This window comes from Musa acuminata, chromosome BXJ1-3 (assembly GCF_036884655.1).
Source record: "Musa acuminata AAA Group cultivar baxijiao chromosome BXJ1-3, Cavendish_Baxijiao_AAA, whole genome shotgun sequence".
In the NCBI taxonomy this organism is placed as follows: domain Eukaryota; kingdom Viridiplantae; phylum Streptophyta; class Magnoliopsida; order Zingiberales; family Musaceae; genus Musa; species Musa acuminata.
This window is the reverse complement of record NC_088329.1, coordinates 5806125-5832218: the sequence shown is the minus strand read 5'-3', so window position 1 is coordinate 5832218 and position 26094 is coordinate 5806125. Positions and strand designations below refer to the sequence as shown.

Below are 26094 nucleotides of genomic sequence, written 5' to 3'. Positions count from 1 at the left end.
TTAGTCAACCAGAAGGAATTGGTCAGACACAACACTGCACCCGATACAGATCACTCTCTGGCAGTCTTACCTGGCAGAGTCAAAGAACGATAAACCAAAGGCACGTCAGCCATACTACTAAACAAAATCATACAGAGGTGACATGGTGGTTCAGTGTTCTTACATCTGTAACAGGGGTATGGATCAATGTCCGTGCAGGTTCTGTACGATTAACATCACAGGACACTCAAAATTGCCATGCGTGCAGCTTCATCAGTGTCGATAATGGCTGCATTGCTCGTGAGGATCGACTGTCAGCAACTCTATATAAAAACCACAGGATGAAGATTCAGAACTGATCACGATGGAATATCCGAAAATTGCTATCAGCTAAGCATCTCAGAAAGTATACTAGTGGCCCAATCCCACACACGCACACGATAAACTCCTCGAACAAGGATTAGTGTGCAAAAACCCAGCTCAACTCCGTTTGGGAAATAAGAGTAACTCCCCAAAAATGAATACAGACAGAATACAGCAATTATTCTTTCCTCGTTCCAGTGTCACAGTTTCCCACGGTGGGAGGCCCAAGAATTATGGGATCCCCCTATCAATATCTGGAGCTATTGTTCGGCTGTGACATCGTCAGTCTCATTCTGAGGCGGTCTTTGAGATTCAAGCTGAAAGTGTGCATACCAGCATGAGGAGTTCACAAATTGGGTAATCAGATGACGAGTTTAGAGAAATGAAAGTCCTGCATATAAAGATTTGGAAAGCTATACTAACCTTGGTGCAGACATAAATGTAATGGACTTCAGGGTTTGAACCGAGAAGTGTAGCAATTGAGCTACCATCGGTATTTAATGGCACCGGATTGGTCAGCGTCCAAGTCTTCGGCCCTGGACTCTTCTCTACTCTATCTTCAATAGAGGAATTGAGTGGCAGTCAGTGAGTAGAGAAATTAACCAAGTTTATCCAATAATTGCATGTTACATACAACCTCAAATGTACAGAATGAAAGCACCGCATGTCATGTTACATGGAAGGATAGTTAATAGAAAACAGGTATTTAGGAAGGCACACTTGTTCATTCAAAGAAGAAGCAGATACTATTAGCACATCATATTATAATCTCACATAGACAGGACACGAGAAGCAAGTTTTATAACACACTACATGATTCTTCAATAGAGTCGGAAAAGCTCCCAAAAAGAGATCAGTTCCTTATATGACTAAATTGGAATACTGTTACGATACATATGCATATAACATTTGCATATTATAACAGGCAACACAACTTATTCCTCTTTCTGACCTACACCAGGATATCATGGAAAGGCCAATGCACATCAAAGGGTTTCTACTCCAAATAATATATATTTTTAGCAGCTTAATTTATCCCTGACCATGGTTCCGAAACCAATGGTTCCAGTTTGGCAAAACCTAGAACCAAAATCAAATCGACAAGGGTCGATTCTAGAACCAAATCTGCAACCGACGGTTTCAGTTTTGGTTTTGGTTCGAACAGATATTATTTTATTATTTTTATTTAAATTTTTTTATAATATGAAGAAAATTTATATTTTATTTCTAAAATTCGAAAAAAAAAATAGATGTATAACTATAATGAGTGTAAATATGTAATAATATTAAAAAAATAATATAAAATTGAGTAAAATTATAAATCGTTAATCACTTCCGATGTGGAATGTTTCGAACCAATTTTTTAATTTCCCTAGTTTTATTACTGATATCAACATCTAATTTTAAACTTTCATAATAAGTGATTAAATAATCACTTAAGCCATCTAATCTAATACAATGATAAAAAACACAAGAAACTAAATAAACCGATGGAATTTCAAAAAAATAATTAGTCTATTTTGATTTCATAGCCATTCTAGTCATATATTTAAATCATTATCATATTGATATTCTTCTAAGGCACCAACAATATTAATAAAAATAACTAAAAATATATGGGCAGTAGGATAATAAACACCAAAAAAAGTATATGTTGTATTATTAAAAATTCTTAAAATTTCTAAAATTCTTTTACACACAATCCAACGTCGTGAATATAAATTAACTTGCCTAACATTATTTGCAATAAAAGTGTATAATAATTCTTTATATTCAAAAAATTCCTTCAGTAATTCATATGTAGAATTCCATCATATAGAAATATCCTTAAATTTTTTGGACCTGTTATTTAATTTGCAAAATCTGGCTCATTTTTTCATTACTTATGGATGACCCCACAAGAATGAAATAGCCTGCTTAATGAGAGAAAGAAAAGTTTCAAGAGATCTAAGACCTTGTACACATAAATTTAATATATGGCAAGCACATCTAACATGGGAAAAAATACCACCAAAAGCAGGTTGACATACTTGTTGTAATTCCGGAATAAAAGCGGTATTTGTCACTGTATTATCAAGACCAATGGAAAAATTTTAAAAAACCAAATAATATTCTTCTAAAATTATTTTTATCATTCTATAAATATTATCGGTTGTATGTCGTTTATCAAAAACTCTAAAAGCAATAATTCATTTTTGTATGGTCCAATCACTGTCAATCCAACAACAAGTGATTCTCATGTAGGAGTGCATTTACCAGTGATCACTCCAAATATCAGCAACAGATAAAAACACGATCATCTAAAGCTCGAAAACTTTTTGTAAATCCCTTTTTTCCTTTTCTATAAAGATTATGTAAAGTACGGGTAAGAGTAGTTCAAGGATGCGGCAGACTTTAAAACCTCTTGACAATCATCAACAAAACCGATTTTTCACCCAAACTAAAAGATAAATGTTCAACGAAAATTAATCTAGTTAACGCTTCATGATTTTTTTCAATAAAAAATAAAAAGTGGGATTAGTAGAGTACCCAAAAATTTGCGTTTAACTTTTCTCCATACCAACTTATATTTGATGTTTCTTCTGATATGCTTTTAAAAGGCTTCATATCCTCTTCATCCTTTGAATTTGAAATTTTAACCACAGCAATTGCATATGACATGGAAGGAGTCATGAATGTTTCAGACCTTCTTGAAGTGTAGCATGAAGATGTCCCACTTGACTTTGGACGTCGTATCGATTTCCTCCGGCTTATATTAGATGTTTCTTCTAAATATGCTTTTAATAAGTTTCATATCCTCTTCCTCCTTTTGAATTTGAAATTTTAATCACAGTAATTGCATATGACATGGAAGAAGTCATGAATGTTTCAGATCTTCTTTAAGTGTAGCATGAAGATGTCGAACTTGACTTTGGTCATCGTATCGATTTCCTTCAGCTTGGAATCAATGTTGATGTGTTAGCTTTCTTGAGTTGCCATGGTCAATTTTTTTAAAACCTCCTTGGTGGTGAAGTGGTGGCTTCCACTTACCATTGGAATTAGGGAGAGAGCTTCCCAACGTTCAAGCTTGAAAGAGTTCTTAATCAAATATGTAAGGAAGAATGAGGGGTTTGAGAGGGTGTTTATATTTTTGAATATTTTTTCCTAAAATGGCCCAAAAACAAGCTATTATTTGGTTGTTAAAATGGGTCAATCTATCTATTTTAGATATTTATATTTTTAATTATAAAATAACCAAAATAAGCCTCAAAATAGTCATCAATATGACTGTTGGGAGGGGCAAAGTAGTCATTTGCTCCTCCATCGACCATTGGGTTAGCACAAACCATTGGGCCCGACCGTTTAACACAACGGTCAGTCAATAGTCCTATTTGACCGCACCTTTTTATATTTTTAAAAAACGACCAAACCAACAGTCCAAACCGAAACCGTTAGTTCCAGAATCAATGGTTCCGGTTTCCCAAACCTAGGAATCAAAACCGAAACACCCCTGGCCAATTCCGATTTAGTTAATTGGAGAACTACCAGATCAATTCGGTTCCAGTTTCGACCCGGTTCGATTCCAGTTTGAACCAAAACGTGGTCAGGGCTAGCTTAATTACCGCAATCATTAGCCTAGACTAAAGTTTCAAAGATAATTTGATAGAGAACCATCGAGCTTTACAAAGGATTTCAGAAAAGTTTATTCTGAGCAAAGATATCAACAAAAAGTTATCAATTGGCCTAGAAATTATAAGAGTTGTGTTGAAAATTAAAGTCTTTTGGTCTTTCTAGGAACTCCTTGTGTATCAAGTGCACTCATTTACTATTTAGGTATCTTAGAAGTTACATTTTGGATTTCTAAATGACATACTAATTCCCTAGGAGATTACTCTTGGGAATCATTATCTTCATCAAGTGTACCAAGACTCCTAAACCCCTATAAATAGTGGAGCTTGTTATGGATCAAACATTTCAAATTTGAATGAAAAGAATTGCATCTTCTTTAGGCTTTTACTCTCCTCACTTATCTCACACTTCTCTTTCTTCTCTTCTCCTTTCTCTCTCTACTTCCCTACTTTGTTCTACATCAGTCTGGTATCAGAGCCCATCAAGAAACCTGCCCTGTACCCCATTGAGTTCCAACTAGTGGCAAATGCTTCGATCAACACTCAAGAATCAACGTGTGGAGTTAGACTTTGGGGCGATTTTCTCCACAAAATTGGTGGACCACATAGCTCTCAATGCCGAGTAAATTTACTAATATTTTTTGTCGAAAAGAAAATTTGTATATTTAATTAGATCATGGTTTTCATCGCTTCTCTCTCCCCCCCCCAAAAAAAACATCATTTTCTTTGTTTTATCTCTATGAATCATCCTCTCTCTCCCCTTTAACTACAACTACAATACCACTAAAATTTGAACCCTTGACAGTTGTCCAAAAAAACAAAAAAAAACAAAAAGTGAGAACCATTTGAAGCATTCCATATCTGCCTTGTGCATTGCAACAATTAACAACCTTATTACCGAAAGGTAATATGTCGATAGCATTAGAATCAGGACTCGGCAAGGTGAAAACCAAGTCAATCCTAACGAATCCCTAATCCAACAGAGTGACGTAGACACCCTTAGGACCAAACTAGCATATCATGATGTCGAATCTCGTATTTTGATGATGAAACCACTTGATATGTGTTTATGTTTTAATCTGCGTTTTGAGTGACGCTGGATGCTTCGATCAGGATGAGAAAATTAAAACAGGAAAAATCATGTTGTGCCGGAGGAACATGTCAGAAGATTGGACGTCGGGCCGATGGATCGGTCGACGTATCGACAAAAGGCTTCAGGCCGTGGACTTGGGCATCGGGCCAAGAAGAGCGGGTATTGCGCCAAGGATATCGGAGTTGCGGAGTCAACTGGCCGATTGGGCAATAGGCCGCAGGAGAGGACGATGCGCCGAAGAATCGGACGAAGCGTTGAGGGACCAATGACATGCCCGACAACTTAGTTAATTGCTTAGAATTAATTGTCTCGATCGAAGTTTTGTTTTAAGTGTGCAGGATTAACTACGATGAAAGAAAGACATGCAGCAGGAGTTGCGCCGGAGTCAAGACTATGATCACGTTGGGAGTTCGAGAGCTCGACGGAAGTTCAGACGGTCATCGGAGGTTCTGCGGGAACAAATCCGAGAAGTCCAGGAGCTTGCCAAAAGAAGCTCGTCGGAACTCGCCAAGTGAATCGTCGCAAGTCCAAGAGTTTGTCGAAAGTCCGTCGGAGCATCGCCGGAGGTTCGCCGGAAGCTCGCCGGAAGAAGCGATTGATGCACCGAAGCAAGTTGCAGTAAATGTCTTAAGAAATTCGTAGTTAGCACGATGATTTAAGTTAGAAATGGGAGGTGATCCCATTAACTTAATCTTGGGGCAATTGGGCCCTTGAAAGACCCAAATTGGGCCGAATGGATCAGCCCATTCGGACCCAGATTACTTGGCCAGAGGTGGCACCGCCTGGATCGGCGGTGGCACCGCCTGGATCGGCGGTGGCACCGCCCAGGGCTCAGTCTCCGAGCTCTAGCTGGGCGGTGCAACCGCCTCTGATAAAGGTGCAACCGCCTGAGCTCGGTCTCCGAGCTCTGGCAGGAGGTGCAACCGCCCCTGACAAGCGGTGGCACCGCCCAGAGGCTCAGTCTCCGAGCTCTGCCAGGCGGTGCAACCGCCAGACCCCGGAATTCCAGGAATTGACAGTTTTGAGCTCGGAATTCAAACTGGTTTGGGGCCTATAAATACCCCACTCTTTCAGCAATGAAAGAGCAACGAAAACCACAGAAATCCTTATCTTACTCTGTGATTTGTAGAGCTCAAAAGTGTTGTATGAGTTAAAAGTTCTTCTCCCTCTTTTCTTCCAAGTTCTGATCTTTCAAGAGAGGAGAGAAAATTCTGTAAGGGTTGTCTCCTAAGCCCGTCAAAAGGAGTGAAACTATAAAAGGGTGGTTGGCCTTCGCCTATTGAAGGAAGGCCTCTAGTGGACGTCGGTGACCTCGTCGGTGGAGGAAGCCAGAAGTAGATGTAAGTCAAGATTGACCGAACCACTCTAAAATCGCAGTGCTCTCTAGTTTGCATTTACTTTGAGCATATTATCTTTTTACTGCAAACCTCCTCAATAGCTTACTGCCTTCTGCGAATTTACGATCGTGTTTCAAAGTTCAGTATTTTCTGAATCGGTGTTTAGACGTAAATCAGTTTTATCGTACGAACATCATATTTCAGTTTGCGCTTACATTCTGATTTCCATCATAACTGCAAACTGCCCTTATAGATTCGCTTTAACTGCATCTTGCTTGATCACAAGTTAAAGTGATTTACGAATCGACTTTTCTACCGAAATCGCTCTTATCGTACGAACGCAGTTTTAATCGTCGAAAGTTTTCCGCTGCACTAATTCACCCCCCCCCCCCCCCCCCCCCTCTTAGTGCTCTTGATCCTAACACATGACACAATGTTGAACCAGTTATGTGACCAAATGACCCAAATCCTAAGAGCACTCCAACATCTTGAAAAACGACCCATGAATAAGGAGGTTAATGAATCGATTAGGCAGCATGTCCATTCTCCACAATACATAGTTTCAAATCAAGAATTTTACCTACTCCCTAAGCCCCAGTTCGAATAAATCCTAAGTTCACCTATAGGGCATTTGTTCACAATCATGCTCCAATAGTTCTCTTTAGCCTTTCACCCCCAGACAGATGGTCAAACTGAGGTTGTTAACCATTCCTTAGGAAATCTTCTTAGATGTTTAGTTAGGAAAAAACATAGAAGCTGGGGCTTAACCTTACCCACTGTAGAATTTGCATACAATAACTCAACCAACCACCCCATCAGAAAAAGTTCATTTCAAACTATCCTAAGCTATACTCCTCGCACCTCTATTGACCTTGCACTCCTTCCACTTGGCTATTGTGCCTCATAACAAGCACACTCCATCGCTTAAAAGATTCCTGATCTACATGCCGAGTGTCGACAAAATGCCCCAAGTAATGAAAGTTATAAACTTACTGCTACTGCACATTGTAGAAATCAAAGGTTTCAAGTTGGCGATTATGTCTTGGTTCATGTTCGCCCTGAGAGATTCCCTAAAAACACATTCAAAAAGTTGTATACACGAGTCATTGGTCCTTCCTCATTATCCAAAAATGGGATCTAACGCATATATGCTCGATTTGCCTTTCAACTTAAATATTAGTTCAGTTTTCAATCTAGAGGATTTAACTCCATATCATGGTACTTTTGAGCCTCCTTTGTTTACCGGTGTTCTTGCAGGTGATAATCCTCTCAAAGCATCAATTCTCCCACAACACAGTTACACAGGATGACGTAAAGGTCATTCTTGATAACTTCCTTATTATGCCTGTTACTAGATCTTGTCAAGTGGCATGATCGTCCAGCTTCCGATGCTACTTAGATTACTTTGAAGGAACTTTGAGACTTTGCACTAGACTTATTGAACCAGTACCTTGTAGATCATTCTCTGGGATCGAGTTCTTTTTCATCAGGGGAGACTTATGGAGAACCATCAAACTTTACAAAGGATTTCAAAAAAGTTTATTCTAGAAAAAAAAGATCAACGAAAAGTCATCAATTAGTTGGCCTAGAAATCCTAAGAGTTGTGTTGAAAATTTAAAAGTCTTTTGGTCTTTTTAAGGACTCCTTTTGTATTAAGTACACTCATTTACTATTTAGGTATCCTAGAAGTTACATTTTGGATTTCTAAAAAACATACTAATTCCCTAGAAGATTACTCTTGACAATCATTGTCTTCGTTAATTGTACCAAGGCTCTTAAACCTCCATAAATAGTGGAGTTTGTTAATGGATCAAACATTTCATATTTGAATGAAAAGAATTGCATCTTCATTGGTCTCCAACTCGCGCCTCTTTATCTCACAAAAAAGATTGCACCTTCTCTCTACTTCCTTACTTTGTTCTACATCATAATTGCACCATGTTTATAAAAAGATTCTCAAATACAGGTGTCGATGTCCTCTTTTAACTGGGTAATGAAGCTGTACTTTTCCTTCGTGGTGCACACATGTTGTCTTGCCAAAATAAGCTCATGTAACCAAGGCACCTTCTAGATCTCATAAATAAAAAAACTCAATGCCATCATCTTTGCCTTCATTGTTTTTTGTGTTGCAGAGACCCCTTCTAATCTCAGCATCAGTAATTGGAATCTTCTGGAAAAAAAAAACAGCCATGTTTTCCAGATCTAGCATCTTATATATATTTACATCTAGGGAATTCTGGTAATTTACACCAACTCCTTTAAGCTTTTAACACATTTTTTTTATTGGTTATAAGGGCACCATATTTGTTGATATGTAATCTCAGCTATTATATGGTTCCGTAAACTCCCATTCATCCTAAATTTTCTCCTCATTAGGGCCACATCAATGAATAGGCAGTACATCCGACTCAACTGCTGGTTATCACAGTCAATCAACAGCATATGAACATGTTTGAAAGTGTAATAAAACAAACTTTCCATCTAATTTTGAAAAGTTCATATCATTTACGCATCTGCATGCAAATCATTGGCATCTCAGATGACTGGCTTGGTTAATCACAAGACCTCATATGTCATAGATTAAATATTCAGCCAGAAATCCATAATCACCCTATATAGTTTTTGATGCTTCCTTCGCAAAGCTTCTAACTATATACATTCCAAAGTGATAATTTGACTACCTAAATTAATATTACGTTAAAAAGATGTATACACAAATAGCTGCCTCGTTATGGCAGTTGATTACTTCATCTCTTTGCATTTCATCATTCTGAAGTCTTCCATTTCATTGTTACATCAAAGTATCACTGTATGTCAAAGTCACTACAGTGACACAGTAAGTAAGTTCAATCATTTTCTTTTGACGTATTTGCTCAATCCTTTTAACGCCAAAGCACAAATATCATCTCCAGCAAAACTTTGCATGAGTGAAGTCTGCAGCATGCAACTGAGTACCACAGCAAAGCCTCTACCTTTAGTAAGATGAATATTACTTTGAAGGATCCAGTAGCTTCTAGTATCCTGATATTAGATAATCTCCAGTTGTTTTCTCGATATTAGAATAATATGGCATAACTTATATACAACTTGGAACATTCTCCATTCTGAATAAAATCCAAAAAATCAGAAGATATCAACAAAAACTGTGTGTGGCATGTAAGTGTTAGAAATCCATTAAAATAATCTTCATTTTTGAGTATCAGTTGCCACGAAAAGCATTCTGTTAAAATAAAAGCAACAAAAATAATGTGTCACATGTCAGTGTTAGAAATCCATTTAAAAAATTCATATTTGAGGATCAGTTTCCATGAAAAACATTGTGTTAAAATAAAAGGATTAAAACATTAGAGAAGTAGAAAGAAAACATCTTTGGATCCAGTTCTGCTCCCCCTTCTTCCCTTCGTCCTCCTTACATTATCAAAATTTCTTTTCTCAATCCATTCAAGTCACAGCTTTTCTTTCATTACAAAAAAAAAAAAAATCTCTCCGATGATAGTTGGCATAACAAATTCAACCATTAAAGGTATTCTCGTATCCATAAATGATACTATAAATCCATATTTGTATCAACATTAACAAAGAAATACACTACCTAGACCAGTATATTAGTGCTTAGATAGACACGTAATGAACACCCTTTAAATTGAAATTTTTCTCTACATCCATTTGCCTCAAAAAAATTTACTTATTCGCATCCTATCACCACCATCTCTCATCCCCATAGCCTTTACATCCCAAAAAAAATTAGATAGACATTGTTATTGCCAAAGCCCAGCAGCTCACAAAAAGGCAGGATTTTTAGCAAGTAGAAAACTACATAGGTCAGGTTTTAATAAATACCTTAAAGCCCGATTACATTCAGGACCAAACTTGAGGAAAAACCTTCTAAGCTCAGCCTACACCTACCTCAATATATATTTATTTTAAAGATAATGACTAATATATAAAATTAGAATCATATTATATTGCAAAGGCAGCACATACGAAATTGAAAGGTAGTCTGCATATCAAGTTATTAAACCTATGCTTGGAACTCATCTTTTACATAATATTTTTCATTTTATTGTATAATTTTTAGGATCGATTGGGTAGGCAAGACAGGCCTTGAATCTGGTAGGAGCACTACCAAGGGCTTCAATCTGGGGTACCGGACCTGCAGTGGTCCTAGAGGTATCGGTACAAGTCCAATTAGGTATTTGTCTTTGTTTTACATCTCATTTATTATTTTATAGACCCAATTCTAGTTGAAGCTATCTAATTTGATTGTATATAACCAGAAAAGGGGAGGAAAAAAAGGGATAAAATAGGGTTCTTTTTCTTGATTTCTGGTATTTTAATGTTTTCCTCGAAATCCAGTACATACCAGTGTACACTGGTATGGGACAGTACTGTGCCAGTCAAGCACCTGACTGGTACATACCAGAAATTGTGAATCCTAGACTGGGATTTTGGAATATGTTTTCAATTTGCAACCTATGACATTTGTAAAATGCACTCATAAACTAATTAAATTTATTCAAATAAAAAATACATTAAGATTGTCCCACATCAGCTAGCCTTTCAAAAATTGGGTCAAGACATCACAAATGCCTGTCGAGTTCCTGTTTTGGTTGATAAGTCATTTAAAACATGTAGAAGAACAAGAGTACAGACACAATGAAAGGCTTAGTATAGAATTTAGGTAAAGTTGTTTGCTGCAATGTGGACCATTTTTAGCTGGCTTTTTCATGGATGATAAGGCTGCCAGATATATACAGTCATCAAATAGAATAGGTGTGTCAACATGTTCCACCAATACATAACACCCTCATCATCCAAAACATTACATTGACAGAGTTACCATCATCAGAACAAAATCATAAAGTAATAATGTTCCTGAATATCTTTTTTATTATAGACAGCATTTGACATCTGATAACCTAAATCATGCAGCTTCTATAGGAAACAGTCCCTAGCATTTGAAAGTTACAAGTTAGCTTGTTTCTCTTAATGAATATATATATATATATATATATATATATATATATATATATATAATAAAACCTTTTCTTGGATATGGAGAACCGACTCAACATACACAAAAAGCAAAAAAAATCAAAAGAAGCAAGAAGATAAACAGTTGAAATAATGAAGTCATTCATCCAAATAAAAGCAAATAACAATGTAGCTGACAACATACTCCAAGGAGAAAATGAAATAAGTGGACCAATATTATGACGTTCTTACTTGGACGAAATAATGGATCGACTGCCAAGTAGCAAGTGCCAACAGTGTCCACCTAATCACTGTGCTCTAAATTAGAACATCAACATATTCAGCGGCTCAAAAGCAAAGACAATTAAAAGTTCGGTCTCAATGATTGATTTCATGACATCCTGAGAACACCATGATTTCCATATGGAAACTATCAGATTCATCTTTTATCAAAAGCCCCAATACTTTTTTAGAATTTTCACAACAAATTAACTTTAAAATTTATGCATTTTTCAAACTACTCAAGCACAAGTGTATCTATAACCCCATATTACTTTCGAAAATCATATACGGTTTTTTATCACACGACAATCCTACATTCCTACTCATATATTCATTACATAATTCTCCCAGAAAAATCATTTTCTTGGTCCATAAACACTCTAGGTGTGAAGATGTATGCATCCACTAGTGGATGATTAGTCAAGATCTTGTTCACATTACTAGCCTGGTTGGCTCATAAATAAAGTGAATGATCAAAGATTGGATACTGAAATTCCCCACCCACTTCCCCTCACGTCTTTTCTCCTTCTATGTTTTGTTTCTTTCACCCATTCACATCATAGAAAATACTAAATTAAACACAAATGTTTCAGGGGGTATAACAAGATACAACAATTTTCAGAAATTAAGAGCAGAAACAAATTAAAACTAAGATAGCCAACCTATTACATGCAGATTTATAGCCCAGCGTTGAATACTCCTTAACATATACAATCTGTAACTTGGACCTCCATATGTGATCTGAATTAGCCAAAAAAGAGTTATATATAACAAAAAGATACATGCTTTCTTTCTCTGAATGCAAAGTGAATAATTACTCGGAAGTACTGAGCTTGAAAATCCAAGGGAAAAAGATACCAGGATATATACTCCTTTATCCTTGAGGACCCTGACGAGATTGATATACAGAGGGGTCCACTCAATGTCAAACAATTGATAATTTAATTAAAGACATAAATTTATTTCATACAATTTTACCTGTCAACCTCCAGTAGCATCTTAGTTGCATTTTGCATTGCATCATGTCCACACTACAATACAAAACCTCCAGTATCAGCATATTACAATGAGAAGAAGGATCTTAGTTATTGTACACTCACCATGAGAGAGTCAAGGGTTCCTGCAAACATAAAGTAACTTAGTTAACCTTGCACTACTTTCACAAAATTTGATGCTATACACTTAAAGAAAATCAATAAATAAATTCGAAAAACCAAGAGATTTTGCTAGAATTATCTATAGTAGAAAATTTTAACCACAATGCCGATCATTGCATGAGTACCTTTATCAATAACAGCATCAAATGAACTAGATTGGAACAAACTCATATCTCGTACATCCATGTTAATATCTGTGAATATGGTAAAGAGGAAAACATAGGAAGTACAATATTTTATCCAAAAAAAGACATATTAAAACAATAACAAGCAAAGCAGAGAATAACATTGTCCAGTCCAGAAACTGAAGGGGAAAAAGAATGGAGGCAGAAAAACCTATAATTAGAACAATTTAATGTTTTGTTAAAGGATACACTTGAGTCCTTGTTTATCCATATGCTTCATCTGCATAGCTTCTATCACCACAGATGATATATCGATGTTGACAACATCTTGGTAACCATCATCAACCATGCTCTCACCAAGTGCTGTTGAAGTTTGAACATTAGACCAGACAAGCTAATAATCATCAATAAGAATGTAAAATTGTAAGTATATAAAAACCAGTATACATGTCAGTACAAAAGCATTAATGATATTTGATGAATCTAGGATGATCGGCTTAAGTCCGCAACAAGGAGTAACAAAAATATATTGACCAGTTTTCTAAAAGAAACCAATGGGATTTGTGCAACGATGCAAAAGGCAAAACGTATTAGGTGGCCAAAGTCCACCCATAATATAAAATTAAGCTGTCTGCCAATTTTGTTATCATGTTATCATCCATAAATTCCACCAGATATTTCAAGGGTCTACCTAAAAACTCAAATAAGGAGCTTACACTTGGCATGAGAATTATAGAATTCATTTAACGATATGGATTACTTATCAGTTTTAGGTAGAAGAAATTAAGACATCCACATCAGTTGTTTTGCTTTAGACTAATACTTCTGGTGCATATCAATGCAGCAAAGATAAAGCATATAATAGCACATCAGTTCGGATTTTGAAGAAGCGATTCTCCCTTAGATAGCGACCTGAACCCACGCATACCAAAATCCATCACAGCCGAGATTCAAAAGGGACAAAGAACATTTCCCTTTTACACAAAAGAGGCGCCCAAGATTCGAGTTCTTTCCCCAGAAACCCCATTCGGTCGTCTTTCGTCGCGAAGAGCGAGATCAAAAAGGACAGGATCGGGAAACGGAGGACGAAGCGTCCATCCGGAGATTAATGGGCTCGAATCGATAGCAGAGGTGCGTCGAACCAAGCAAGAAGACGGGGTGAAGGGTGAGGATACCTGAGTTGCCGCAGCCGACGAGGAGGAGCCGGTGGTGGCGAAGGAGGTATCGGTCGAAGAGCGGGGCTAGGCTTGGGTATTTCTGGTACCAATCGAAGGTCCCCGGGTCACTCTGGTATCTCTGGTCCCAGTACGAGGGCTCGCCGTAGGCGTGCGTCATCGCCTCCGCCGTCGTCGGACCGCCTGGATCTCTGTCTCTCTCTCTCTCTAGCCTGAAGTGTAAGCAATTGATGGCCCGAAAAGGCCCGAAGAAGCTGTGTTTCGCCGACAGCGATAGGTTTCCGGGCAAAAATGTTAAGGAAAGTTAGTTGTTTTTACATAGGGATGTGTGTTTTTATAGACGATAAAAAAAATTCCCTCAATGGAAATTGAACAGATTTTGAATAATTTTAATTAAAATCATCCTATTAGATAATTTGCGTTAGACTGTGATCGAGTGTAATCCTAATATATCTGAGATGAGGGGTGCACTTGACAATCCATCAAATTTTATTTCTTTTGACATCTGCTTTCTTGCAATGTCCCCTCGATATCGATGTTTTCTCGATATGATCGAAGTGGTCGGAGTAACTATTGTGGATAACGTGAATGACGATAAAAGATGAAAGTCGATCTATATTTGTATCGGCATCCACACAATTATGAGCGATACCGCTCGATATCTTTATCGATAATTATGTCAATACCAATGCATATGCAAAGCAACCTTTATCGCTCGTCGCTACTCTCCTCATCCACAACAACCACTCACGACCCTCAACGACGTGGTTGTTCGTTATCATTGACGTCATCCGTCATCACTGATTAGAATATTAAAATTATCTCTTTGCCCGTATTTTTATGTTTCTACCGGTAAAACTGATAACATTCAAGTAAATAAAGCTAAATATTTTATTTTTATACTTATAAAATATTTTAATATATATATTTTTTAAGTGTAAAAATCGATAATTAGCCCCATGTTCCTAACGCAGCTTTACGGTGAACTCTCGGCTTTCCCAAAAGCTGATTTCTCTTTGATTCCTGCTTTGCTCGTTCAAAAGGTAAAATTTTCAACCTAATTTTCTCTTTGATTTAATGTTAGAATCTCTCTTTCAGATAAAGAAGCGTCATCTTTACGATCAATCGCTACATTGTTTGCCTAGCCATTTGAAATTGTTGTTGTCTCTTATTCGACACTGTTACAACACCTGCACATGAAATCAACTTGATATCACGAGTCTAACCCTAACACTGAAGCTAAATTAGCTTTGTCATGGGAAGTTGAGGGGGGATGAAGACATTAGGTTCTTCTTCTACCACTACTCTTTCTTATCGGTGTACATCTATTTTCGTTTTGACGAGAAGGAAGTAGTGTGTTATTTCATGTTAGAGGATATTGAACTACCAAGACAAATATATTGTACCCACTATTGTTACCATGGAGCCATTAACAAAGGAGTTAACATGGTATGATTCGATCTCAAAGGTATATAAATTCATCCTAAGGACCTGCACCGGGATAAGAATGGCAACTCGAGCGGAAATCTAAGGTGACATTTGGACTCATGAAGTGTTGCAGGATTTTGATGACTGACCTGCGATCATATTGGGGAATGGCTTATCTATTAAAGGAGGTTCGGGGTTATCTCGAGGTATGCCTTGGCCTTGTCTGGAAGTACTTAGTGTCGTTCTGAGGTACTCCTTAGATACGTTTGGGTTATGCACAAGTGATTGACGTTGGAAGATATTCTGACTTAACTTCTCCGACGCTCTAAGTTAGTAGAGTAGGTGGGGGGAGCTTAGTGAAGCTCATAAGAGTTTAGATAGAGACTACTTGCCCCTGTTTGACTTGGGGGCTTGGGTTTTATACTTGAGCAATTAGTGACATGAGACCAGCAATGAGTTAGGGTGTCCCTTACCCTATCAGGGGATCATTGAGGATGACATCAGGATAGGATAGTTGTGATAATAAGTTCTACCAAGGCTCTTGACATATATAGGATAAACGGGGGATGGCCCCCTGCGTCGTTCCTTCTAAAAGGTAGAGTTTGGGTTGTTGTATGCCACCCGGCTTTGATGTGTGCGTGTGGGCTTTCCCTTTGAAGATGCCAACGAGCGAAGGTGATGAGTGGGCCTTATTGGCCTTTTCTCGGGAATCGAGATAGACAGGGGTCGACGGGTAATTTTCCTACTGACGACTATAGATGATTGGTGTGAGTCTGCCCATGTTTTTACTTAGGTGGCTTCCTCGGCTTAGGTGGCGAGGTGAGTTGGTAGCACTATCATTTTTATCATCATTGATTGAGACTAGAAGGAGAGCCCAAATATCGCAAGAATACCCATCCATAACTTATCCCGACGAACGCTCTAGTGAGTAAGTGCTGCTGTCGACACTCAATGCCTTTAGGCAAGAAGGACATCTACCTTCCTTTCCTTGGGTGGATGCCTCCATCTCGACATAAACATCAATATGTTACTAGCATCTGTTCAACAATCCTAGACTCTCCCCTCTAGGATTAAGTACAAGACATCTACTTATCCCATCCAATGCCTTTCTAGGCCTTACCCATCAAGTGTAGACATTCATCGACATAATACAAGCGATTGCCCCTCTCCAACCCCAACTGGGGTAGTAGGCAGCTCTAGCACCACAGCTAGCAATCCAACCCTCGCTCGCCCTCTCGCCTCTGGGAGCGCCCACATCAAGCTTCTAACCAGTGTCTCTAGAATGCCCTCGATAAATTGAGGTGGGTCTCGAAGGGCCAATACCCCAGTGGTGAAGCTCAACACCCTGTCTTGTCGCAAGGTGGCCAAGCTTGAGTTGGGGACACAGTCCATCGACTCAGTGGAGGATTCACTTAAAGCACAACTCTAGACTATGAACCAACACCTAGATGACGTACAATAAGAATTTATGCATTCAAAGGATGAGTCTGACACCTCGAACATCTCCTCATTTGTTCAAAGAATCTAGGAGGAGCCCCTTTCAGCTAACTTCCGCCTTCTAGTATTGGAGGCCTGCGACGGTAGCTTCGACCCAATGGAACACACTATGGCCTTCAGGGCCAAAATATCATTATTCGACACATCCAACACCCTAATTTTCTGGGCATTTTTGATGACCCTAAGGGGTCAGCTCAAGAGTGGTACAATCACCTAAAACCCCTTTCGATCACCTCCTTCCCCTGGTTATAAAAGAGTTTAAGCACCACTTCCTCGCTAATGTGTGCTCGAAGCCATCTATAGCCACTCTACTCGAGTTGAGACATAAGGAAGATGAGCCTCTCTCCTTCTTCATCACCCGTTTTGTCAAGGGCATCCCAGATGCCCACTCCTCATTGGTGATCTAAGTTTTCACGATAGGCTCGAGGCCCACCTGATTCTACTTCTTATAGTCGGTGGTGGAAAAATTGCTCATAACCATATATCAAATGTTGCAAAGGGCCAACCAATATATGGTCATTGAGGCTATGATCTCGGGTTGACGCGAGAAGTCTCACAAAAGATCGCATCAAGAACTATCTCGAGCCTCAACCCTAGGATCACCACCTTTGACTTAAGACACTACAGTTAAAGAGTAGAGGAAATATTAACTCATAAGTAAACTACCTTTTGGAGCTCACGAGCTCTAAAATGATAAAATCGTGCTAATACATCCATTACTAAAACGAATAATTCCTGAAGCTCATCACACCAATGACCATAAAATAAAACTTATAACCCACATTTAGTTTTCAATCAGATCCTTTGCCTTTTAGTTAATATTATATGATATGCTAGTTATTTGATTGGGATGTGATGTTGGACTATACTTTCACAACCCAACATTTTAAGACACTTAGATTATGAGCCAACCTCAAAATATAAGGAGTGACATGGAACTAATACTTAGTTTATTTGATTACTTTTCTTACCAACATCATTCGTTCCTTATTAAATTTTTTATTTCTTGGGAGTATTATTAGCTTATGCTAGCAAAATTATTTGACGATATTTTGGATCTGAATTATTATTTTATTTTTATAATAATAATAATATTTTATTTTTAAATATAAACATAATGACTCTGCGTAGATATCTTCGATATCAAAGAGCTCAAGAAAATACTAATGAAGACAAAATAATGTGTAATGTATTTAATTGTGCAATGATTAATAATAAACATTATTATGTTTCACACAACTAATTAATTATGATTTTTATTAGATGTAAAGTTGGTGATGGCTTTGTCACCCACCTTTATCATCCCAGGCTTCATCACCCACTATTTCATCTACCATACAGTTTATAGCTAATTGTAGTTGTATTAATCATTTCAATATGTTTTTATCTTTCCCATATTCTAGAAGTAAAGATTATATACTCTCCATTTTGCCTAGGCTGTGTCAAATTAATGGACTTAGGTAGACTTCATATGGTAATATAGCAAATATTTTAAACATTCTAAGTGATCAAGGTGCTTTTTATAGTATTATGAAATATGGATAGAGGACTATTTTTTTTATGTTTGTTGGTGTACACCAAACTATAAATAAGTTGTCGATCTTGAAAGATCATCTTCGGGATATATATATATATATATATATATATATATATATATATATATATATATATATATATATATATATATATAAAATAAGATAAATAAAAATATACATATTTAAGGATTGAACCAATATTCCAACCTTAAGAATTAAATAAATATTGTATTTAAAATTTTACTTTATTTAAAATTTCTATATTAAAATAAAAAATAAAAAAATTTCATCAAAAGTTCAAAACCTAATCGAGATTTTGTCACATATATCTTATTTCCTAATTTTTATTTTTCAATTTCCTACCAACAAATACAACCCTTCCACCATCAACAATTTAGGCTTTTCAATGTTCATCGAATATATTTGGTTATATTTATATTTAGATACAAATATAAATATTGTTACGATGAATAAATTTTATAAATATTATTATTATTACTTTATAAATTTTGATATTATTAATTATTTTTTTTAATAATTTTATTTTTTTTGTTAATATAATTAATTAATTAAGATAATATAGAGAACCCATGTGTTCTCTGCCCACAAAGAATGAGGTAGAGATAAGGGATGATAGCACAAGAAGCACTCCCCATCCTTTTCCGTCCTTTTAATATTCCTAATCTAATCTTACGTGCTACATACTTATATGATAAAATAAAATATGATGATATTTTATTAAATAAATTTATCAAAATTCCAACACTTTAGAACTCAAATATGCTTATTCTATAATTTATGCAACCAACGCATGATGTCCAAGTCCTACTACTATTATTGATCTTACGTGATAATTTCATGCAATATTAATAATTAATATTTTCATGTGGAGTAATTTATAACATGCCATCACTTCGTTGCTCATATCAAGTCATCACAAATAGAAGCACGATCATATCAAAAATTAGCTCATATCACATGATGCCCAAATATCAATATACATGGATTGGAGACGAGAGAGTAGAGGTTGGAGTATAACGTATCATTTTTTTAGATTTTGTTTCTAGAAGTGAAAAATTATATGATGAGCGATAATCACCAAATCAACGTTCCAGATCATATGATCTACCTTAGTCTCAATGCCTCGCGAGGTAGCATATCGTTGTGTCCACTATATATAATCGAGCTGAATCCTTCGAAACCCTAAGAGCGTTTTCCGGCCGTCGTAACTTAAGCCAGCGGCGCCACGTCCGTGGGCCGCTACCCCCCGCCGGCAAGATGCAGATCTTCGTGAAGACTCTCACGGGGAAGACGATCACCCTCGAGGTGGAGTCGTCGGACACCATCGACAACGTGAAGGCCAAGATCCAGGATAAGGAGGGCATCCCGCCTGACCAGCAGCGCCTCATCTTCGCCGGGAAGCAGCTCGAGGACGGTCGCACCCTCGCCGACTACAATATCCAGAAGGAGTCCACCCTCCACCTCGTCCTCCGCCTCCGCGGCGGCGCCAAGAAGCGCAAGAAGAAGACCTACACCAAGCCCAAGAAGATCAAGCACAAGAAGAAGAAGGTAAAGCTCGCCGTGCTCCAGTTCTACAAGGTCGACGATGCCACCGGGAAGGTCACCCGCCTCCGCAAGGAGTGCCCCAACGCCGAGTGCGGCGCTGGCACCTTCATGGCCAACCACTTTGACCGCCACTACTGCGGCAAGTGCGGCCTCACCTACGTCTACCAGAAGGCGCAAGGTGAGTGAGCGGGTGATTGCTCGCCCGATTTAAGGATTTGTGTCTACCCAAGCAAAAAAAAAAATAGGTTTTCATACTTGGAACTAGTTGTACGTGGAGGACAAATGATCAGGGGCGTCCTGTCTTTGCAGTTCTAGCTTTGTTTTATCTCGATAAGGATGATGGATGATGATACATTTGGCAATTTGATTTCTCTTTATTCTAAAATGCTTTCTATGGTTGCTTGTATTCCATCATTTCTATAGTTTTGTGTTTGGATTACATTTTAGCTTGATCCTCTGAATCGTAACATTTGATTGCTGTGCATGTAATTGTTGGATTAGCTTTTGGCTTGATGTGAAGATTGTATGTCGAGTAGAATGTATATAGGTGTATGGATTCCCTTATCTCGTCCTTTTACCACCTGGTAAAAGGACTTGGTGTAGGTCTATTATAGGACTTCAATATTGCTAATGGTATTGACTTTGATGCATAAATATTCACCAGCCACCGAAAATTATGTTCTCATGCATATGCATCACTTCTGTTTGGCGCTAATAGTTGAGTGTTTTTGCTGATTCCTATAGAATGAAGGTGGCCTGACATCTAGTTCTTCTAACAGACTGTGCCTCGCTGTGAATTTTAACCTTGTTGAATAAATTGACCGATCCTTTGCCATATCAATTGTTTAGCGGAACATCTTGTTAATGCATTTTCCTTTGATGTTTGACAATATATAATGCTTCTCATCGTGGCAAAATGGTCAGAATATTTCCTTTTACTATATCCAATGCCTTTGGTATTGTTAGTATAATATCTCTCTTCCGTTACAATATAGTTCTTGTGATGAAGTGATAGTTTTTCTATGATAGTGCTAGATAATCAGATAATTTTATGCAGGTCATATGCTATGGGCTGTTCTTGAGTGAAGGATTTTAAGGATATTTTTTCTGTAGCCTAAGTGTACAAACTGTCATACACATGATAAATAATGTGTCTTTCCATCCTTTGATCATTGAATTAGCACCAAATTTTGTGATAATTCTTTGGAACTTATAATAACTTCTACTGTTTGTTACAAAGTTGTTCTTATGCTTTGGTGTTAAATTTGGTATCTCCATTTTTGTGCCTTCTCATTTTCTTTTTCTTTGATACTCAATTGCGTGCTTCTCTATAGGTTTTTACTTTTCATGTTCTCGTCAGTTGGTATGCATTCAAGTGCCTCAGAAATGTTGTTCAGAGTTCAGATAGTTTAATCTGTAGATTTCACTCTTGTGGGGTACCCTTTTCATGTATTTGGAACAATAGGTTTGTATTTCTATTTACTTGGACTACAGGTTTTTTTAGCTTATTCAAGTGTGTGAAGAGGGTTGTACATTTTTTATTAAATTGCAATTGTCATATAAAAATTATGCTTCATATAGACACCAAATATTTAATATAATTCCTCGATGAGGAGACCTCTAAAATTAAGTACATGCTTGTATATATCTTTAATATTTTAGTTTGCTAATCTACCTTGTTGCTTTAGTACAACTTCTTGAACTTGATTTTTTTCAAGAGAGAGAATTACTGAGATTCACTACCCTCTCAAATTCTTATTAGCTGATGATATGTTTATTGGTATTTTATGAAAGATAAAAATAGTTTATGAGCAATATCGGATTCTGAAAATTTATGATATTTAGTTCTTAAATAAAGAGTTGAATTGCTAAAATTTTCAGCTCTCCATGTTTGTCCAACACAAGTTTCCTATTAAAAGGCTTCTAATTCTCAGTATTAGTGTATTCTTCCCATCTTTTTTTTTAATATATGAATGCCTGTTTTTAGTCAAAGACTCTACACATTTTTGGTTGCTTGAACTAAGGTCTAATATTTTCATGTATTATCTATGGTTGTCGTCATTGGATCCTCTTTTCTTGCCATGATTTTGCAGCGTATGTGTGTTGATGAGATAAAAAAACACATGTGATTTAGATCTAGTGGAATATAAGTGTAGTGAGTTCCATATCACTATTATATGTTTGCCTCAGAGATTAATTTAATTCCTTGTTTTCATTCAATTAGCGGATGAAGAACCTATTATTGTTTGACATTGTTCATACTGTTCTTTTATGACATTGTTGTGTGATCATCAAAGAGCTAAGTTAGATAATCTCTTAGTTTCGATCCTACGATGCATGTTTGGAAATGAAAACATCGTATATGCATCAAGATGCTACAAAAAAAAAAAAAATATATATATATATATATATATATAATGTATGTAAAACCTTAAATTTGTGACTAATAAATATCATGGTAAAATGATAACAACTATTTAACCAGAATCCCATATAAAAAATGTTTTTAGTAACATGGTATTATTTATAGGTCTCTGTTGAGACACAAGTATACGTCTCAGTGCAAGAGAACATTACAGATAATTAATAAACTACGAAAATCTAGAAACTAATTCTGACAACAATATAATGGTAAAAGTTAACGTGAAATTGTTAGGGTTCGGTTCAAGCCAACCGATCAATCCGAACCCGGTTTAACTCTAATTCACTCGAGTTCTGTCCGATCCAATCCGAACCCGGTTCAACTCCAATTCACTCGAGCCCTGACCCTGGTAAAATTCCCTGCCGACCTGCTTCCCTCGGTCGGGGCCGTCTTAAATCCCAAACCCTAACCGACCCATCTCACGACCCTCCTCGCTCTCCACCCCTGCTCTGTGTTCTCCGAGCATTCCCGTTGAGACAGCCTTCACACCGCCGCCATCATGTTGTCCATCGATCCGTCGAAGCGGAGCTCCCTCGAGCGCCGCATCTGCGACGGGGATCTGGTTATCGTGTACGAGAGGTACGACAAGGTAAAGGCCGTCAGAGTGCAGAACGGCTCGGACTTCCAGAACAGGTTTGGGGTCTTCAAGCACTCGGATTGGATAGGGAAGCCGTTCGGGACCAAGGTGTTGAGCAACAAGGGCGGGTTCGTGCATCTGTTAGCCCCCACGCCGGAGCTATGGACCTTGGTTTTGAGCCACCGAACTCAGATTTTGTACCTCGCGGATATTAGCTTTGTGATTTCGTACCTGGAAGTTGTCCCCGGCTGCGTGGTTCTCGAGTCTGGCACGGGGAGCGGATCTCTCACCACCTCTCTTGCTAGAGCTGTGGCGCCTTCTGGCCATGTTTACACATTCGACTTCCACGAACAAAGAGCTTCCTTGGCTAGGTAAGCTATCTAATCCTGCATTGTATTGTCAAAAGGTCACTATTTTTTAGTGGGTTGCGTTTGTGTTGGCTACTCCGAAAGACCCTGAAGTTGTTCATTGTTTCTTTATCCGAAAGGTAACACCATTTGTGAAATCATATCTGTTTTTTTTATCCTGCGTAACACTCGCGCGCTGTATAGAATGGTTTTTAACATGCTCGAGGATCATGATATTTTTGCAAACCCCTTTGTATCCACACTTCGATATTCACATGGTATTTTGATAAACTCTTATAAGTTCTAATTTTGGCTTTTTCGCCTCTGCAGGGAAGACTTTGAGAGGAATGGGATGAGCAGCTTGATTGCAGTCACAGTTCGAGACATTCAAGGTGAAGGTTTTCCTGATGAATTTTGTGGGGCTGCCGATTCAGTGTTCCTTGATCTCCCCCAACCTTGGTTAGCGTTGCCATCTGTTCGAAGAATGCTGAAGCAAGACGGTGTATTGTGCTCGTTCTCTCCATGCATTGAGCAAGTGCAGCGCTCTTGTGAGGTTCTTGGAGCAGATTTTACAGGTCGTCCATCTTTATACTGCCATTTGCCTTAAGTCAGCGTCTCTGTGCTTTTTCTTTGCCTTTCGGTATGAAAGCCCAATGCTTTGCATATGCACTTATAAGCCTTTTTTCCCCTCAAACTAATTCAAGATATATAGACTTGAGCTTTACTTGAAATAAAGACTTGAGCTGCCTGTTTGCAATTCCTCCAATATAATGCCTTGCTTTATTGCTAACAATTTCTCAAGATAAAGGAGCACAACTCTTTGATTTCCTGTCGCTTTGAGTCAGACTCTTCTGATCCACATTTACCTACTCTTGGATTTTTTGAGATCGACTGGACTATATTTTATCGTACCTAGTTACTTACCTGAAAAGCCTGATTTGTTGCTTCCTCTGAAGTATTTAGTTGCTTGAAGTTTGTGTTTATGAAATTGGACATCTCATCTTGAAGCAGTATATAGTTGGAAAGGTTTTTAGTTAGTACTTGTCACTTGTTAGCTCCTCCTGATTTTTGCTTTTGCTTTTATTTTGTTTCTGTCAGCTATTTGTTTAGCTAATGAATCACTTTTATTAGAGTTCCAAGTGTAACTAAGAGTATAACTCAATTCTTTATTTTCCTCTTACTTTTTTGTATTGTCCTCGCAAGGTTAAGTGGATTATGCTGGTTCATGAGCTCCAGAGAACTCATTATTTAATTCTGACTAAAAGATATGTGGTCACCTTTTTCATGTAGATTGATGTGTCCTATTGTGCTCAACTGCAGATATAAGGACATTTGAGGTTCTACTTCGTTCCTATGAAGTCCGAGAAGAAAGAATGACCGGAACAGAAGGTGTCCAGGACAGCCCTGTCGGATCCCTCCCTCGCAAGAGACGACAATGCATTTCACATGATGTCAACAACGATAGCAAGGAGATAACAACTACAACTTCTACCATCATAGCTAGGCCATGCCGAGAGACGAGAGGACACACGGGCTATCTAACATTTGCAAGACTTGCATGCAGCTGATTTGCAATAGATATGCCTAATTCATGTGATTTAAAGACAGGAAGCTAAGAATTAGTCCAGAGTTTCCAAAGTGATTGTTTTACAACCGAGCCTGTGGGATCAAATGAAGTGCATTGTCTTGGCTCCATATGTTTTTGGAGGGAATAAAATCTTGGTTTTGCCAAAGAGGATGTCTTGAAGAACTCATCCTACCAATTTGTTGAGTTTAGTTGCAGGCCATCATGTTTCTTTGCTTGTTAATTGGGCAGTGATTATCAACCACATATACCGATTTGGATTGGGTCGAGTAAATCAACTTGTTATGAAAAGATAGCAGCCTTATACGCATGATAGTATCGTCGACGTGTGAAGGGGTCGGGCGCGGGGATGTCAGTTTATCAATTACTAGTGTTAGATCTGCATCATAACATCACGTCAAGATGGCCGAGTTGGTCTAAGGCGCTAGTTTCAGGTACTAGTCCGAAAGCGCATGGGTTCGAATCTCATTCTTGATATGATGAAAACGATAATATTTTTTGATCTTGTTTACTACTTCTGTTTGAGGTGACAACATGGGGGGTTTTTTTTTTCTCGTTTCCTTCATATATATATATATATATATATATATATATATATATATATATATATATATATTATACTTGCCTCCTGGTGATGTTAGCATACCTGCAAATAATATATTATACGTATATGCAATATTGTTCTATCAAAATCTGAATCCAACAATGCATGCAGTCATCCCAAATCAGTTTGATGTAATATCTAATACAACTAAATTGGATCAGATATGTGCCAAATACCTAAAAAAAGAAAAAAAGTAGATATGATGAAGTGGAGTGATTTCCATGTATCAATTTGGATTCCGTCGAGGTTAAGTTATGGCCGAGTAAATTGCGAAACCTCATGTAAATAGATGGTAATAAGATTTAACAGTATCACTGTGTACAAACACGAGGCAATAGTTGGATCACACCAAGCTATTCAAAGTCAAGCCAGTTGTTGGGTTCTATTCAATGTTAATTCTCTGTAGCTAAATTTGTTGGGTTCTAGTCAAACAAGGTGGC

The 26094-nt window shown here is 37.6% G+C and overlaps 3 protein-coding genes across 3 annotated transcripts; 2 read left to right on the top strand and 1 right to left on the bottom strand.

Annotated features, from left to right (window-relative positions):
* Nucleotides 1-321: 321 nt before the first annotated feature.
* On the bottom strand, nt 322-14397 carry LOC135618854 (uncharacterized). Its single transcript, XM_065120180.1, has 9 exons — nt 14094-14397; nt 13168-13281; nt 12919-12987; nt 12737-12756; nt 12615-12667; nt 12495-12525; nt 12299-12377; nt 766-899; nt 322-659 (listed from the first exon to the last, which is right to left on the bottom strand). The coding sequence occupies exons 1-9, from the start codon at nt 14251-14253 to the stop codon at nt 603-605; spliced, it is 717 nt and encodes a 238-aa protein (XP_064976252.1). The 5' UTR covers nt 14254-14397; the 3' UTR covers nt 322-602.
* A 5358-nt stretch (nt 14398-19755) lies between these two features.
* On the top strand, nt 19756-20525 carry LOC135618848 (ubiquitin-ribosomal protein eS31 fusion protein). Its single transcript, XM_065120171.1, has one exon. The coding sequence runs from the start codon at nt 19832-19834 to the stop codon at nt 20303-20305; it is 474 nt and encodes a 157-aa protein (XP_064976243.1). The 5' UTR covers nt 19756-19831; the 3' UTR covers nt 20306-20525.
* Nucleotides 20526-22864: 2339 nt separating this feature from the next.
* LOC135618842 (uncharacterized) lies at nt 22865-25273 on the top strand. The gene is made up of 3 exons (XM_065120161.1): nt 22865-23489; nt 23796-24040; nt 24786-25273. Exons 1-3 carry the CDS (start codon nt 23041-23043, stop codon nt 25031-25033), a joined length of 942 nt encoding a protein of 313 aa, XP_064976233.1. The 5' UTR covers nt 22865-23040; the 3' UTR covers nt 25034-25273.
* Nucleotides 25274-26094: the final 821 nt, after the last annotated feature.

Bases quoted from the DNA above. Each gene is read 5' to 3' on its own strand.
- LOC135618854 (XM_065120180.1), bottom strand. From the start codon at position 14,253: ATGACGCACGCCTACGGCGAGCCCTCGTACTGGGACCAGAGATACCAG. The intron at 12,668-12,736 runs GTGAGTGTACAA...TTTGTATTGTAG, and splicing joins GAACCCTTGACTCTCTCATG to TGTGGACATGATGCAATGCA. The intron at 12,526-12,614 runs GTAAAATTGTAT...CAATCTCGTCAG, and splicing joins ATGCTACTGGAGGTTGACAG to GGTCCTCAAGGATAAAGGAG.
- LOC135618848 (XM_065120171.1), top strand. From the start codon at position 19,832: ATGCAGATCTTCGTGAAGACTCTCACGGGGAAGACGATCACCCTCGAG.
- LOC135618842 (XM_065120161.1), top strand. From the start codon at position 23,041: ATGTTGTCCATCGATCCGTCGAAGCGGAGCTCCCTCGAGCGCCGCATC. The intron at 23,490-23,795 runs GTAAGCTATCTA...TCGCCTCTGCAG, and splicing joins CAAAGAGCTTCCTTGGCTAG to GGAAGACTTTGAGAGGAATG. The intron at 24,041-24,785 runs GTCGTCCATCTT...GCTCAACTGCAG, and splicing joins TCTTGGAGCAGATTTTACAG to ATATAAGGACATTTGAGGTT.